The sequence below is a fragment of the Nansenia antarctica genome, assembly GCF_963989245.1.
Source record: "Nansenia antarctica genome assembly, chromosome: 3".
Classification (NCBI taxonomy): Eukaryota; Metazoa; Chordata; class Actinopteri; order Argentiniformes; family Microstomatidae; genus Nansenia; species Nansenia antarctica.
The window spans coordinates 10,064,498-10,079,452 of NC_137688.1; the positions used below are offsets into that span (position 1 = coordinate 10,064,498).

Here is a 14,955-nt window from a genome sequence, read left to right on the forward strand (position 1 = left end):
CTTAAAAACTTCCAAGACATACTGCACGCATATCATTTAGCATGGAACATACAAGTGCTTCTCCTGTCCTATAACCCTCTATTTGGTTTACAGTGGAATGTGGCTAAACAGCTGTATTCTGATCTTAGCCTTGAAAGCTGCTGTACTGTCAGTTTCTTTGATGCTTAAAGGCAACTTGTTCCATTCCACTGCACCTGTTGTGTGGGCCTGGCCAAAGTTACAGGTCTAAAACCTCCACTGCTGGGTTCATTTGAGGGGGATTTGAGGAGTTATAAAGCAATCTCCAACCTCATCTCTTACCTGGCACACTAGGTAAACAACCCTCTCATCCTCCTTTCTTCTTTTATCCTCCCCTCCTCTCCTTCTATCTCCTGTCCTCTCCTTTCATCTCACCTCTGTCTTCCAATCTCCTCTGCTCTCCTCTCCTATCTCCTGTCCTCTCCTTTCATCTCACCTCTGTCTTCCAATCTCCTCTCCTCTCCTTCTATCTCCTCTCCTCTCCTGTCCTCTCCTTTCATCTCCTTCTATCTCCTCTCCTCTCCTCTCCTCCTATCTCCTCTCCTCTCCTTCTATCTCCTCTCCTCTCCTCTCCTCTCCTCTCCTATCTCCTGTCCTCTCCTTCTATCTCCTCTCATCTCCTTCTATCTCCTCTCCTCTCCTCTCCTCCTATCTCCTCTCCTCTCCTTCTATCTCCTCTCCTCTCCTCTCCTCTCCTCTCCTATCTCCTGTCCTCTCCTTCTATCTCCTCTCCTCTCCTCTCCTCCTATCTCCTGTCCTCTCCTTCTATCTCCTCTCCTCTCCTCTCCTCTCCTCTCCTATCTCCTGTCCTCTCCTTCTATCTCCTCTCCTCTCCTCTCCTCTCCTCTCCTTCTATCTCCTCTCCTCTCCTCTCCTCTCCTCTCCTCTCCTCTCCTCTCCTTCTATCTCCTCTCCTCTCCTTCTATCTCCTCTCCTCTCCTTCTATCTCCTCTCCTCTCCTTCGGTCTCCTCTCCTCTCCTCTCTTGTCCTCTCCTCTTCCCTGCTCACCCATACTCATCCGTCAGCCCTCCATATCACCTCCTGCCAGACGCTAGGAGACGATCACTAGATGTGTTTGTGTTTTCAGCAGGCATCGTCTATGTTTTTGTCTGTCAAGGCTGTTATGATGCTGTAGATATTTTAATGTGATAGTTTGTGTCAGACACACGGAACTGAACTCTAACTTCAGGGACCTTTCTGTTGTGTTTCTGATCTTCCTTTGTCCACGGGAGCAATTACCTTACTTCTTCCTTACCTCATGCCTCAACTTTTTTTTACATATTTTCACGTCAGTATTCCCAAGTCCCTCCGGGTCCAGTCAACTGGAAACTAGTTGAGAAGTTAATAAAGCCGGCAGTAATTGGGTCCTGAGTTTGTTTTAAAGCATCCCTGGCAAGACGCCTGAATAATTCAACATGCTTCTCGCAGGGCATTTGGCTATGTGGAAGGCTGACATTGTGGGCAAACTTTGCAGGGCCGAGACATTGTTATACACATGTTCACTCCCCCCAGCCTTTGGGGGAAGAAAGAATAGCGCGCACCTGGATTAATGATGTGCTTGAGCAGGCTCACAAATGAGAGGGCCTAGTGTTTGTTTCCAAGGACAATGCGGTATTGATCTGTGTGTGGTGTGCATGATGTGAATACCCCAGATCCCCCTGTCTCCTATCTTCACCTAGTCTCCCTCCTCCACAACAGACAGACAGACACACACACACACACACACACACACACACACACACACACGTGCGCACACTAGGGATAGGACAGAATAACCGTTAAATCGTTCTCGAGGGTCAAAGTCGATTTTTTTACATTTGGAGCATTCACGTTTTTTCCCCATTCAAATAAACACAAATTAACGTACAGAACAAATGTCGGTTCTGTAGCACTATTAGTTGTTGTTTTTATAGTAATCATGCACATAAAAAAAATATACACAATACACAAGCATAATATTAATATAGTTCAGGAATTATTATTACTTATTATTACTATTGAGTGTGGAACGGGACGAGAGTCTGACGTCATTCAACTACACGTTGTGTAATTTAGTTTACTGTTGGACGTGCTGTTGTAATAGGCTAACGAAGTCCAGCAAAAGCTCTGCCTGGGCACACTTCAAGAAAATAGACAATCGTGTCCAGTGTGGGATATGTGGAATGATCTAATGATATGCTGCCTATTAGATATGACTGCCTATAGCAGGGGTCCCCAAACTTTTTTCTGTGAGGGCCACATCATTTTTCCTTTCTGTGATGGGGGGCCTGGGTCGGTCTCTAACATAAAATAATATGGAACGGAGTGGAATGGAGGCGGTTGCGCAAAGCAATTGCGCGCAGGAGAGCACTGGTGGATGCAAACAAAGTCTAAACAGTTGAATTTGGATGGAATTTATACCTATAGTGATATGTCAATGAAATATAATCAGTTTTACAGTCTGATACATGAGGGAGGACCCTCATCATACACGGGGGGACCCATGAAGCAGGGCTGTCTGGGGGTCCTTAAACGAGCATCAAACACTTAATTTATTGCATTCTGGTGAATTTAGATGCAATTTGTGCCCTTTCTGCATCAATTTATGGTGGAAATGTCATTATTTATGTAAAGGAAAACACAATATTCAGGCACCAGATGACCATTCAAAATGTAATGTAATATAATGCAATATAAGGCTCTCAGGCATTCTGTACTTTCAAATATGTATTCTCCTTGAGCAGTCAACATCAACTATCAGCTGTTTCACTAGCAAACACGAAAGCTAACTTATTTGCGAAACAGCGACCGTTAATACGACCGTCAGAGTTTTGTCGAGAGCTGGAGGCGGCTAGAAATATGACGGAGGCGGCCGCCTCATAATTCTCTATGCAGGAAAAACCCTGCTTGACACAGATCATGAACATATCGGAAACATTATTTCGTTTTCTCCTGCAGCTGGGCATCTACATTATCTATCCCCCATTGTTTCAATTCATCTGGTGCCTACTTGGGACAGACTCACTGACGGGACACACCTCCTCCGCGATCACATTCATACATTTATTGACAAACTTCTTTGCATTTAACAATAATAATCACTTGTGCACTGTTGGTTAAAAACCCTGCATTCTGAATCAACTTTTGTCTTTACCAACCGTTTGGCCATTTTTCATCTCTCTGAATTTTCGTTCTAGCTCGCGTGCACCTGCTACAGATCCGGGCTCGTTCACTATGGAACGTTATGTTGAATGTACCGCATTCTGTGGGCGGGTGAAACTAACTAATAATGTTATTAATGAAAATAGTTTATAACTAAGGGACATTTTAATTTGAAAGCCAACCTTTAATATCAAATACAGATATGATATGATTAAAACATATATTTAAAGTTTAATTTTCAAAATATGTTTCTGGCATTGTTGAGAGTGTGTGGGGGCGACGTTGTGCAAAGGGCCGGTCCAAGTGTGGGGGCGGGCCGTGTCCGGCCCGCGGGCCGTAGTTTGGGGACCCCTGGCCTATAGAGTAGAGGGGAGGGGGTTTCGAGAATTAATGGCATACATAGACAGAGTACACGGTTCCATTAAAAACAAACAAAAAACTCTCGATATAATCTGGAATAGATGCATGCTGGCTGCTCAGAGTCTGTTCGCAATGTTTTAGCCAAGACTGACCCGAGGAGCTATTACCACCATTTAATCTTTATTCATTTTTTGGTGTATTTGGCTGTTTTGATTTTTGGTAGGCTGTAGCTAGACTATTGGTAAACATTGTAATTGGAAATGGCTGGACAGCTATACAAAATGCGTGCGCAGGGTATATTAGCTGCATGTACTGCATTATTGTTATGTTAGCCTAATTTAAGTATTCAAAAGAAATTCATGAGGATAAATACCAGAATAAATTATATTCTTCACTGTTAAAGTAGTAGTTTTCTTTGCGTTTTTTCATGTCGATGATCGACGGCTGTCTTTGTGAATGTCGGCACACATCGAACAATCGATGAATCGTTCATACCACCCACTGATTAATCACCCATGAAGATGTTGAGTTATGCCCATCCCTAGTGCGCATGCACACATGCACTCACATATGCACACATGCACACACACACACACACACACACACACACACACACACACACACACACACACACACACATTACACTCACTTCCCTAGTCCCTGCATGTGAGGCTTGTTTCCCTGGCTGGCTCATACATATTAACAGAGAGGCCCATCTCCTCTGTGTCCAGCCCAGGGCTCGCTGCTGGAGAGGTGACTCTAGGCCACTAATGAATATGAATGAGATGTTGAATTGTGATTGATTGACCCGACCACTGACTAGTCTACATCTCACCTCACTACAACTCATATTTATTCATGTTCCCCAGCTCAAAAACATAGGGAGAAGGAAAAGAAGAGGGAGAAGGAGAGAGAAAGAGAAGGAGAGAGAGAGAGAGAGAGAGAGAGAGAGAGAGAGAGAGAGGGAGAGAGAGAGAAATAGAAGGATAGAGAGAGAGAGAGAGAGAGAGAGAGAGAGAGAGAGAGAGAGAGGGTTAGAGAGAGAGGGTTAGAGAGAGAGGGTTAGAGAGAGAGAGAGAGAGAGAGAGAGGGTTAGAGAGAGAGAGAGAGAGAGAGAGAGAGAGCATTAGCATTGTTCTATAAGGTTTCCATGTCTGCTGCTAACTGATAGAGGTAGCTAGCTTGCTTGGACACTTTCCCAGTTTCCAGGATATTCCGCTTACGTCCCCTAACATGATGGTGTGGCCAAGCTATAATTGCATTTCGGTTGCTTGGTAATTCTCAATGGCTTCGTCCAAGCTAATACAGGGGAGGGGAAATGATACTTCAGAGGAGCTTGTATTCCCATCCTGCATGCACCATTTGATATGGGATAACCAGTTTAATTACATACACGGTTGAAGTTAATAGTAATGTGTCAAACAGTGTTAAAATGGATTGATCTGGCCCTGATGGCACTGGTTGGATCTTGTAGGGTAACACATATGGTGCTTTTCCACTACAAGGCTGACCCGGGTCAGCCCAGGCTGGCCTGCTTCTTTGGCGCTTTTCCATTTGTCGGCCTGGATCAGCACGGCGCGGTACGGCACGCTTCTTTAGCTACCCTTCGAGGGCAGGAACCTTTTTGAGAGCCGGAACCTTTTTGCCAGGCTGCGTGTGACGTGTGACGCTGCACACCGTTGATTGGTCAATGGAAATCGTCATCCCATGTTCATAGATTTCATCACTAACCGCCATTTTTAAATACCACATATTAATAAAGATTTGAAAAAATATGATAACCATCGTATTATCTTAGTTTAATGTCATTTCAATGCATCATATAACTTTTATTTACAACAAGCATAACAAAAAATCGCTATTATGGCGATGTCCTGTAGAACTGAAAGCGGCAGGTAACAGGCAGGTAACATCCATATGCTGTATATATAAATAATGTCGGTGTCGACCGTGATAGCAGTGTCGTATCGACACCATTCAAATGGTTTTGGATTCCCTGTCCTCTCCCCTATCCGGACACGTTTGAATTGTTATCCTAACCCACGGTAAATCACAGTTATTAACCCGCAAAGGGTGCCTCCGGGCACCGTCTTTGCCCGTGAATAACACCGGCTATGAAGGTGGTACAATCACAATACTCCTTTGCTAACTTCACCATCGGTATACGGTCATTTTGAGCCCTTAACCACCGCGCTGACACCCCGAGAAGATATGCTTTTAACCGTAAACTCAATGAACCGGGAGTTCACCCGCTGCTCTAAGCAGCAGCACGTCATGGAGGATATCAGCGGGGGGACAGACAATTTATACCCGGGAATTCGCTCCGCGCTGTGTCGACCGTGATAGGAGTGTAGTATCGACACCATTCAAATGGTTTTGGATTCCCTGTCCTCTCCCCTATCTGGACACGTTTGAATTGTTATCCTAACCCACGGTAAATCACAGTTATTAACCCGCAAAGGGTGCCTCCGGGCACCGCCTTTGCCCGTTAATAACACCGGCTATGAAGGGGGTAAAAACACAAGACTATGCTGGCTCACTCCACCATCGGTATACGGTCATTTTGAGCCCTGAACCACCGTGGTGCCACCCCGAGAAGTGAACCGGGAGTAAACTCAATGAACCAGGAGTTCAACATGCGTCAAGTGCTTATATTCACTACGAGGCAGTAGCCATCTCATATGCTCATACAGTTCATAAAGCAGACAAGTGAAGGCAGTGGTTTTAAGGGTTCAAAAAACATGACTTTATTATGTGTACATAGCTTCCTCTCTCTCTCTCTCTCTCTCTCTCTCTCTCTCTCTCATTCTCTCCAAAAAACCACGGTTAATAATATACCACATGCCGAGGAAAAAGTATACGATAGCTTCAAGTTCCTCCATGTTGCTATTGTTGTGGCTGTGTTGTGTCTCGTGAAAATATACGTCACCACCATGGCGCGCTTTTATGACGCGTAACTCCGCCTACTATCTCCTACTCCTTCTACTCGTTCCTGGTCTCTTGTGTATAGTGGAAAAGCGCCAATACCCAGAACTGTTCAAAAGCGTGCCGAAGCGAACTGACCCGAGCCGTGCCGGGCCGGTCAATGGAAAAGCGCCAATAGTGGGGACAGTGTAGAATCTGTACAGGCAGCAGTGTTTTGTCTGTCGTAGTGAAAAACATACAGTACTACATTTAGATTGTTGTACTTTGATGCTCTACACTTAATAAGAAGTCTGAAATCTTTTGATATTTGTCTCTAGGTTCAGCAAATCAGTGCAGGTGAGACTATGTTCATTACCACTGGTTCACCTTCTATGTAGTGTTGTTTTAGCCGTCATTCAACAGATCTGTTGTCCCTTATGCTGCTTTACTGTAGCTGTTTATTGTCGAGGCCTAGCGCAACAATATTTATAATACAGTTTCTCTACTGTGAATATATACATATATATATATACTGTATATTATATGAGTATATACAGGTATATAAAAAAATAAGAAGTAATTCTTCCTTCTAGCATTGTGACTGCCAATGGCCCCTGGTCCTAGCATAGATTTTTATGACGACTGGTGTATAGACGATTCACTTACTTAGACAAATGTACTTCTAAGACGCTTTGGATGAAGGCGTCTGCTAAATGTCTGAAATGTAAAATGTAAATGTAGGCCTCATAACTGTGATATTACCTGCTTATGTACTGAAGAAGATACAAAAAAAACAGAAACAGAGGTTATGCAACCAACCACTCTCCCCTTATCTCAGGTAGACAGTTCCTTGGTCTCCCGTGTTAGCCTCTGGACAAAAACCCAAGTCAGATCCGCTGAGTGACCAGAGACAAATCTGGTTTAGTGCAGAGCCGTGGAGTGTGAAAGTGCTCCATCACAAATAGCGCATTGCCCTGCAGCCAGGGGCGTGCACTGTTCCACACACATTGTCAGGACGCACACACACTACACATATTAACAGCAATCACTTTTTCCTCCGTCCCCAATGAATGCAGCGTTCTGTGCCTTCTCCCCCTCCCCTTGTTTTCTGGCATGTGTCCGTAGATTTCAAATAGGATTTATTTATTTGATGCTGTTTTCAATGGTTTTTCAAACACGATGAATATCCATGGGAGGGTCCTCCTCTTTCCAGCAAACAGTTTGAATAAGCCCCTCAAGCTATCTACTTTTCGAACTTCCTCACAGTTTTAGGGCCACCGTTTTTTAAGATTCTATCTGAAGTTCAAATAAGATCAAATGTAATTTGCATTTTGGGTTGAAATTCATCCCACAGGAATTTTTGCTCATGTACACTGCAGATATACTGAAACATTATCTTACTATGTGTTTGAAACCCTTGAATATTAGAACACGCTGTACTGTATCTGAATATTAGAACACGCTGTACTGTTTCTCAAGACATTTCGCTCATTTCTGTGCTCCCTTCGATGGTTTAAATTTCATACAAATCAACTGCTATGGTAGGTGTGGTAGAGGGCTATGGTAGGTGTGGTAGAGGGCTATGGTAGGTAGGGGTAAAGAGCTATGGTAGCAGGCACGTGCCGTGAGCTTTTAGATTGGGTAAGCATAAGATATAGAAATACACATAATTACACATACACGCTATCAGTGAACGCAGTTTCAAGGAAATGAAATTTTGATGCCCTAGAACCAGTGTTGCCACAGTTACTTTGAAAAAGTATTCTGATTACTGATTACTGATTACTCCTTTAAAAAGTAATCTAGTTACTTTACTGATTACTTGATTTTAAAAGTAACTAAGTTAGATTACTAGTTACTTTTTTAGTTACTATTGGCAGCTGCCTAGGCACCCGACCCCCCCCCCCCCCCGCAACATAAAAATGAAAACTGGTTTTGCCAAAACTCACTTTATTTTAACAGTAACTTAAATTACATAATTAAACTTTAAACAATAACTTAAAACAACAAAATAAAGAGTCTTTCTTTGCCTCACCCAACATAAATACTTGTTTTTAAACAATAAAATAAATATAATCTTTATTTAACAGTAACTAGCAAGGAGTGGTTTCACAAAACCTAAAACCTACCCTGACCATTCAGATATGATCCTAATATAATCCTAATCCTAAACTGGGTGAGTCTGAGTTTATCAATGATCAACATTTATGTTCTTGTCATCCTTTGCTGACACAAACTCAAAATAATCCTTATATTTCCAGCTATTTAACGCATATCTCTGTTCTCGCTCCATTGTGTAGGCTACGCTTCTGTTTACACTGTGCAATCAGCGTGGTGATACACGTGAGCGATTCTGCTGCAATCTCGCGATAGTCGAGAGCCGTTTTTTGCGGGCATGGCCTTCCATAGTAACCTCGTGTTGAAAACGTGGGCACTGACGTCACTCCCCAAGAAGCGAGAAATGTTTGTTTACTATCGAACATTACAAAGAAATACTGCATTTAGCCTAAGTTATGAGGTAGTAACGCAATAGTAACGCACAGCCACTTGAATAAGTAACTTTAATCCGATTACTGATTTGGAAATAGTATCGCGTTAGAATACTCGTTACTGGGAAAAGTATTCAGATTAGAGTAACACGTTACTTAGTAACGCGTTACCGGCATCACTGCCTAGAACCCGCTAATAAACTGTAGTGTCACTTTGTCATCAAATTACCAAAAACAAAAAAAACAGTTGCCAGTTTCGACTATATCAGGGGTGCTCATTGTTCAATCTTTTTTGAACCAAGATCTTTTCATGTAGCCAGCCTGCTGAAATCTACAAGTCCAGTTTCAACATCGCAAACGCACACATGCACAACACATACACACACCGTTTCCATCCTCCATAGTAAACTCACAACACACTTTCTTTTCACACTTTGTCACACAGGCACTTGACATCACATCACAAACCCTCCCTCTCTATCTCTCTCAAACACTTTTCGTCCAGAACCACTGGCACGGACAGCGACATTAGGCCTATCTCAGCGATTGATTAAGCAGCTCTCTCTCCAAACACAATGGCACAGGCCTATTCAAAGGTAAAAGCAGAGGAAGTCTTAAATAAGAAGCCATAACCAGCAGCACAGCAGCACTCAAACCATATAAACAAGCACAGATCGCCACCAGCCTCGCGAATCATATAAATCATATAAACCGCTCATACCAGGCTTGCTGGAACCCCCTAGCGACTCTCCCTTTCTGGGTGTGAAGATCGGTGAGCGGTGGCTTCGGGCGGCATTTAGCCAGTAGTTCTGTTTTTCCAGTCCAGTCCAGTCTACGAAATCCCTTTAGGTCGCTGACAGTAATGTCCATATTCACAAAATCAAGCAAGTTATCCTTATTGATTATTATTATTTAGATCGTTTGAGCTAGCTAGCATAAGCTATTCTGCCGGGCGAGAGGTGAAATGTTAAGTGAACTTGAAAGTGATAAGAGCCAATCAGTAGCTCTTATCGGAATTAAAGAACTACTGATGGGCTGGTAAGCATGCTTACCCTGGCCTCATTAAACAGCGGGCTGAGGCATCGGAAAAAAATAAAAAAGACATTTTCACGCATTCGAATGTACGCGAGGGAAAGCAGAGAGAGAAGTGCTTATAATGCAACGCAATGCAAGCAGGCAGAGTAGGAAGTGCTTACTCCTGCAGGTGGCGCTAAAAATGCAACGTCAAAATGAATGACTCCTGCTGCCCTGGGACCTAAAATACGGCTCTTTTAATGAAAACAAACAAACGGTTACATGCACTTTTATTTAAATATTTTCACTGTCCTTTTTTATTTTTTCGTTGGGTAAGCACTGTTTACTCTGCTTATATGGACGACACGTCCTTGTATGGTAGGTAGGGGTAGAGAGCTATGGTAGGTGGGGTAGAGAGCTATGGTAGGTAGGGGTAGAGAGCTATGGTAGGTGTGGTAGAGAGCTATGGTAGGTGTGGTGGAGAACTATGGTCGGTGTGTTGAAGAGCACGCCCTGTCACAGCCTCTGACAGCTTACGATCGTTTTCCCCGAAACAAATAGTCAGCGATCCATCTCCAAGAAACATACGTAATTGTTCCAAAAAAAGGAAAAACAAGACAGAACAGACAATGATTTCTATCTGATTCAACATCTATTTTAGACATAAACAACCATCACTCCCGCCCCTTGGGGAGTGGTGTTGTCAGACACATAGTCAATAGCCTCTGCGAGTTTAAGAACACATCTTTTCTCTCTCTTCCACGGACCGACTCAGGCCCAATCGGAGGACTGAATCTCAGCAATATTCCTTTCCCAGTGACTGATCCCTTTTTCATGTCGCTCCATTAAAATATTCAAACCAGCGGAGTTTTCCTGTGATTAATTTCCTCCTGCTTGAAAGGCACATAGTGACAGGCGGACCAGTGGGACCCCTCTTTATCGCCAGTTCCCCTCCTGAAGTTCGATGTTTACTCTCTCCCGCCAGCTCCCTGGAGGACACATGCCTGTGACGAGACATTGTAGTGTTTGCTTGTGCACAATGACGCCTGTCAAAACACCTGATTGAGGCGAAAAATAGGAAAACAAACAACAGAGGATCTATCACGTCATTCATAATCCATCACGTTAGTCATAATCTACGACGTTAGTCAGATGGGTTTCAAAGTGCAGTGTCACTGTGTTACAGTATACAGTATGAGACCTATAGGAAGAGGTAGCATATTACCTTTATTTAAACTCAAAGAAATCATTGCGGGCTCATTTAGAACGATGTTGAGTATAAAAAGATCGAAAATAATAATAAAAGATACAAGATAAAAGAATACAATCGTTAAGTATATACGTACAAGTATGAGGTGAAAGCTAATATGGCAGTATTTGTTTATACTATACTGTAAATACATATACTGTATTTTGTCATATTTTCTTTCCAGAAGGTGAGCTGTACTGTATTGTATTGTGTTGTACTATGCACAATGCACTGATATGATGTTGTGAGCCTTAACATCCCCTTTCACTGATATGAATGAGGTGTACCATCTCCTGTCCAACATGGTGAGAGACACAGGCTCTGAGACCTACTTCCTGTCCATCCTCCAGCACCTCCTCCTCATCAGGAACGACTACTACATCAGGTGAGTTCCTCCCTCCCTCCCTCCCTCCCTCCCTCCCTCCCTCCCTCCCTCCATCTAGACCCTCCACCCATCCCTCTGTTCATCCATCCCCCCATACTGTAATATTCCTGTTTTCACAGGGCAGACCACCTTAATTTCCCCCTCAACATGCCGACCTCAAGGACAGCGTGTCCTCTAAGCTGGCTCTGAATAGGCCCGATATCAAAACGCACCATAGACTCGTGGGTTAATGTGGTCCGCCACCCCGCTTTAACCTCATAAACTATTTTCCTATCCAGAGTAATTCTCAAAGCCGTGCTATCATTCATACGAGCTTTTACGGCAGGCGAACACTTAGCAGTTAATGAGAGCTTGCAGCTCGAAGAGGTCAGAAGGCAGGGTGAGCATTAAAGATTCACATGTCCATTTTCTGAAGGCATCTTCTCCCCGACTCTTAACCAACTGGAAGCAAAAAAAGCCAGAGTCAGACATGTCGTAGCAGATATCATATTTTGTAGTTATGGATGATTAAGTAATTATTCAAATGTTCAGACCGCTCCCTACAGTACACCCAGACTGGTGTCAATCACAGAAAAGGAAAAAAATCCCGAGCACTGATATATACGCTGCTGTGTCAGACTTTTTCTTGGAAATTAAATATTTAGAAAAAGATGAGGAGAGAGGAGGACGGGGGAGGGGGAGCGGGGGGGTGGGTTTACCATAGACAAGTTGCTGCTCACTTGGAGTTATGAATAATGTATTATTCATCTTGTTGTAGAAAGTGAGAAACAGAAAACAAAACATTAACCAGCTCATACAGCATAAAGTCCACCAACACTCCTGTCTGTGTCTGTCATCCCCTCATCCCATCCCCGACACCCAGACACCAGAACCCTCTCAACCACCCACAATTTAAAAAACAATATCACTCCAAAATGCTCATTAAAAATGGATACACTTATTAAAGATGTGCTTTTAAAAATACATTTCCACTGCAATCCACCCATACATACAATTCCCCATACATCACCCGGCTTTGTGTGGAGCAGTTTGAAGCAATGTAGTGTATATATATATATATAGGACATTATATTATACAGTCTATATAGATAGGCCTTAAGGGAGGGAGGCCTTTAAGATCATATGGGGCTTTGATGACCATATCTCTGGGTATGGGTGGAGGGTGGAGTGTGGCGGGGGGGCGTCAGTGTCTTTGGCTGTCGGACCACATCAGGGCATGGTGGCAGACTTGTCCATGGGTGTAGGAGATGGTTTTCTGATCAAAGGCAGGCATACCAGAGACCTGCCTATGCCCATATCCTGTCAGAAGGGGAACATTGTTTCAAAGGTTCACATTTTGAAATGGTAAACACGTGCTACTGGGTATCCTGCTTCAACCCTGCTTCAACCCTCTCAGCCTCAAGTCAGTATATCAGAACATCCATCTTAGGTGTTCTCATTTAGATCAGTACTTCCATCACTAGTTGTCGCTCCCACCCCTCCACCCCCCCCCCTGCATTTAGGGGTTGTGGTAGCTTATTTTGTTTCGATAAATAATTTGCCAGTGAATGGCAAATGATTGGGAGCTCAGCAAACCCTGGTAAATATAGAGCAGATCTCGTGTTTTTTGGAGTAGGGGAGGTGATATGGGGATTACAGCGGTTATGTGGAGCACGGCTGGATCAGGGGGCTGGGGCTGGGGGGGTAGAGAGGATTCTGGAGCCCCAGCCATACCATGTGGAGAGGGGGAAGATGCCAGAGTGAAGAGGGATACTGGTGCTGCTGGGGCACATGCTGGCTCCTGGAGTCCAGCCCTGCCCACTCTGGAGGGGCCTGACAGTTCTGGGTCACTCCCTCCCTCCCCAGTTATCTCCTCTCTGCTCTGCTCGGTGGCCATGTTGGAGGAGGACGTGGCGACACTTGGAAAATAGGGCGGCTTATTGAGATAATAATGTGGTCTACATCGGTGACAGTCGTAAGCCGGGTGCCACGGTGCTAAGCCACGCGAGGCCACGGCGTGCGGCTCCCTCGCTGGCTCGCTCACTAGTCATGAGTGGGCGGGCGGGCCCACCCGTTGAACACATCGTCTGCTCTGTCATGCGTACCAAATTGTGCGTTTAAAGGAGATATATTTTGACTAGTTTTGGTTCTTTGTTAGTAGATTTCTATGGATAATATGGTTTTGGCCTGCCGACATTCTGGAGGGAATTCCAATGTACTACTTGTCATCACAAAACGAGTGCTGGCTCCTTGAAAAACATCCATTTCTTTTCATTGATGTTTACTAATTGTATTAATGCCCATCTCCATGTCTCTGAATACTCAAAAGCTCGCCATCTCTTGTGTGATTGTGTGTTGGAAAATGAAATGCATTCAGATGACTCCAGACTATCTCCTTCACAATGAGGCCTGCTCAAAGCAATTAATCTATTTTAGCCACATCAATGCATGTACCCCCTGCTCCCGTCCAAAGGAAATAGAAAAGCAGCACTTTGAACAGCCTTTGATTTCCTTATCTGCATCACAGCCATGTTATGATCTCAGGCTTCTGCGCCTTCCTGCCATGAACAGAGTATTACTGGGAAGCATGGGGCCAAGCACGGAGGCCAGGAGGAAATTAGAGCACAGGAAATGTGCCGTTGCTAATGCTCCTAATATAGCAGGCCTCCCTTAGATCTCTGCCTTCAGAGAGGAGACATCGGAGGAAACATGAGGCTAAACTCATCAAGCTTTGCCTTAGATACGAATACTCAATAGCACAATCAATTGTAAATATTTGTACTGTAGATAGCCTTTCTTTTTATTATCTTGTACTTTGTTTTGGTATTGTTGCATTATTTTATTTGTGTATCTGCACCATTAACACAGTGTGTAGCCTCCCAAATAGCCCTTTACATTCAGTTCGACGTGGTCCTGAGGAAATACATCTAATCAAATAAGTTGGCATATGGGTCTGAAAGTAGTCTAAGTGAAATGTGACTTACAATAACTCCACATAACCTGTAAGGACTCTCCTTCATTCTGTGAATCCAGGACTTAACTAGCATTGACCGGGAGCAAGTGCCAAAATTATCCCGTACCTCGAGTGTGGATTTAGAACGTGGCAGCAGCTCCTGGAATCAGGTCCCCAGTCATTAGGATGCTGCCTCTGTTTGCTCTGGGGCGGGGGGGGGGGGGGGGAGACGAGACGAGACGACATTTCTGGTGGGAAAATTGCATGTCTGCTGGTACATTCAAGGTCATGCGTGGAACATAATGATTTGCCACTACGGACCTCAGCTTTAGTTGACATTGTATTTGCTAAATGTCACTCGCAATTAAAGTTGATAATATAACTGGGAAAAGGTCACCCATCAACCTGTGTGGCGGGACGCGGAGTCCCAGACCGAGTCACGCGCCGAGACAGCGCTCTCTG

The 14,955-nt window shown here is 44.0% G+C and overlaps 1 protein-coding gene across 1 annotated transcript in view; it reads left to right on the plus strand.

Annotated features, from left to right (window-relative positions):
* diaph2 (diaphanous-related formin 2) overlaps positions 1–14,955 on the plus strand; it is a gene marked incomplete at its 5' end in the record, with an annotated part of 433,487 nt that overhangs the window by 139,261 nt on the left and 279,271 nt on the right. Inside the window, one exon of the mRNA XM_080525622.1 lies at positions 11,445–11,561. Coding sequence (XP_080381748.1) covers positions 11,445–11,561 — 117 coding nt within the window. The remainder of the gene's footprint in view (positions 1–11,444; positions 11,562–14,955) is intronic.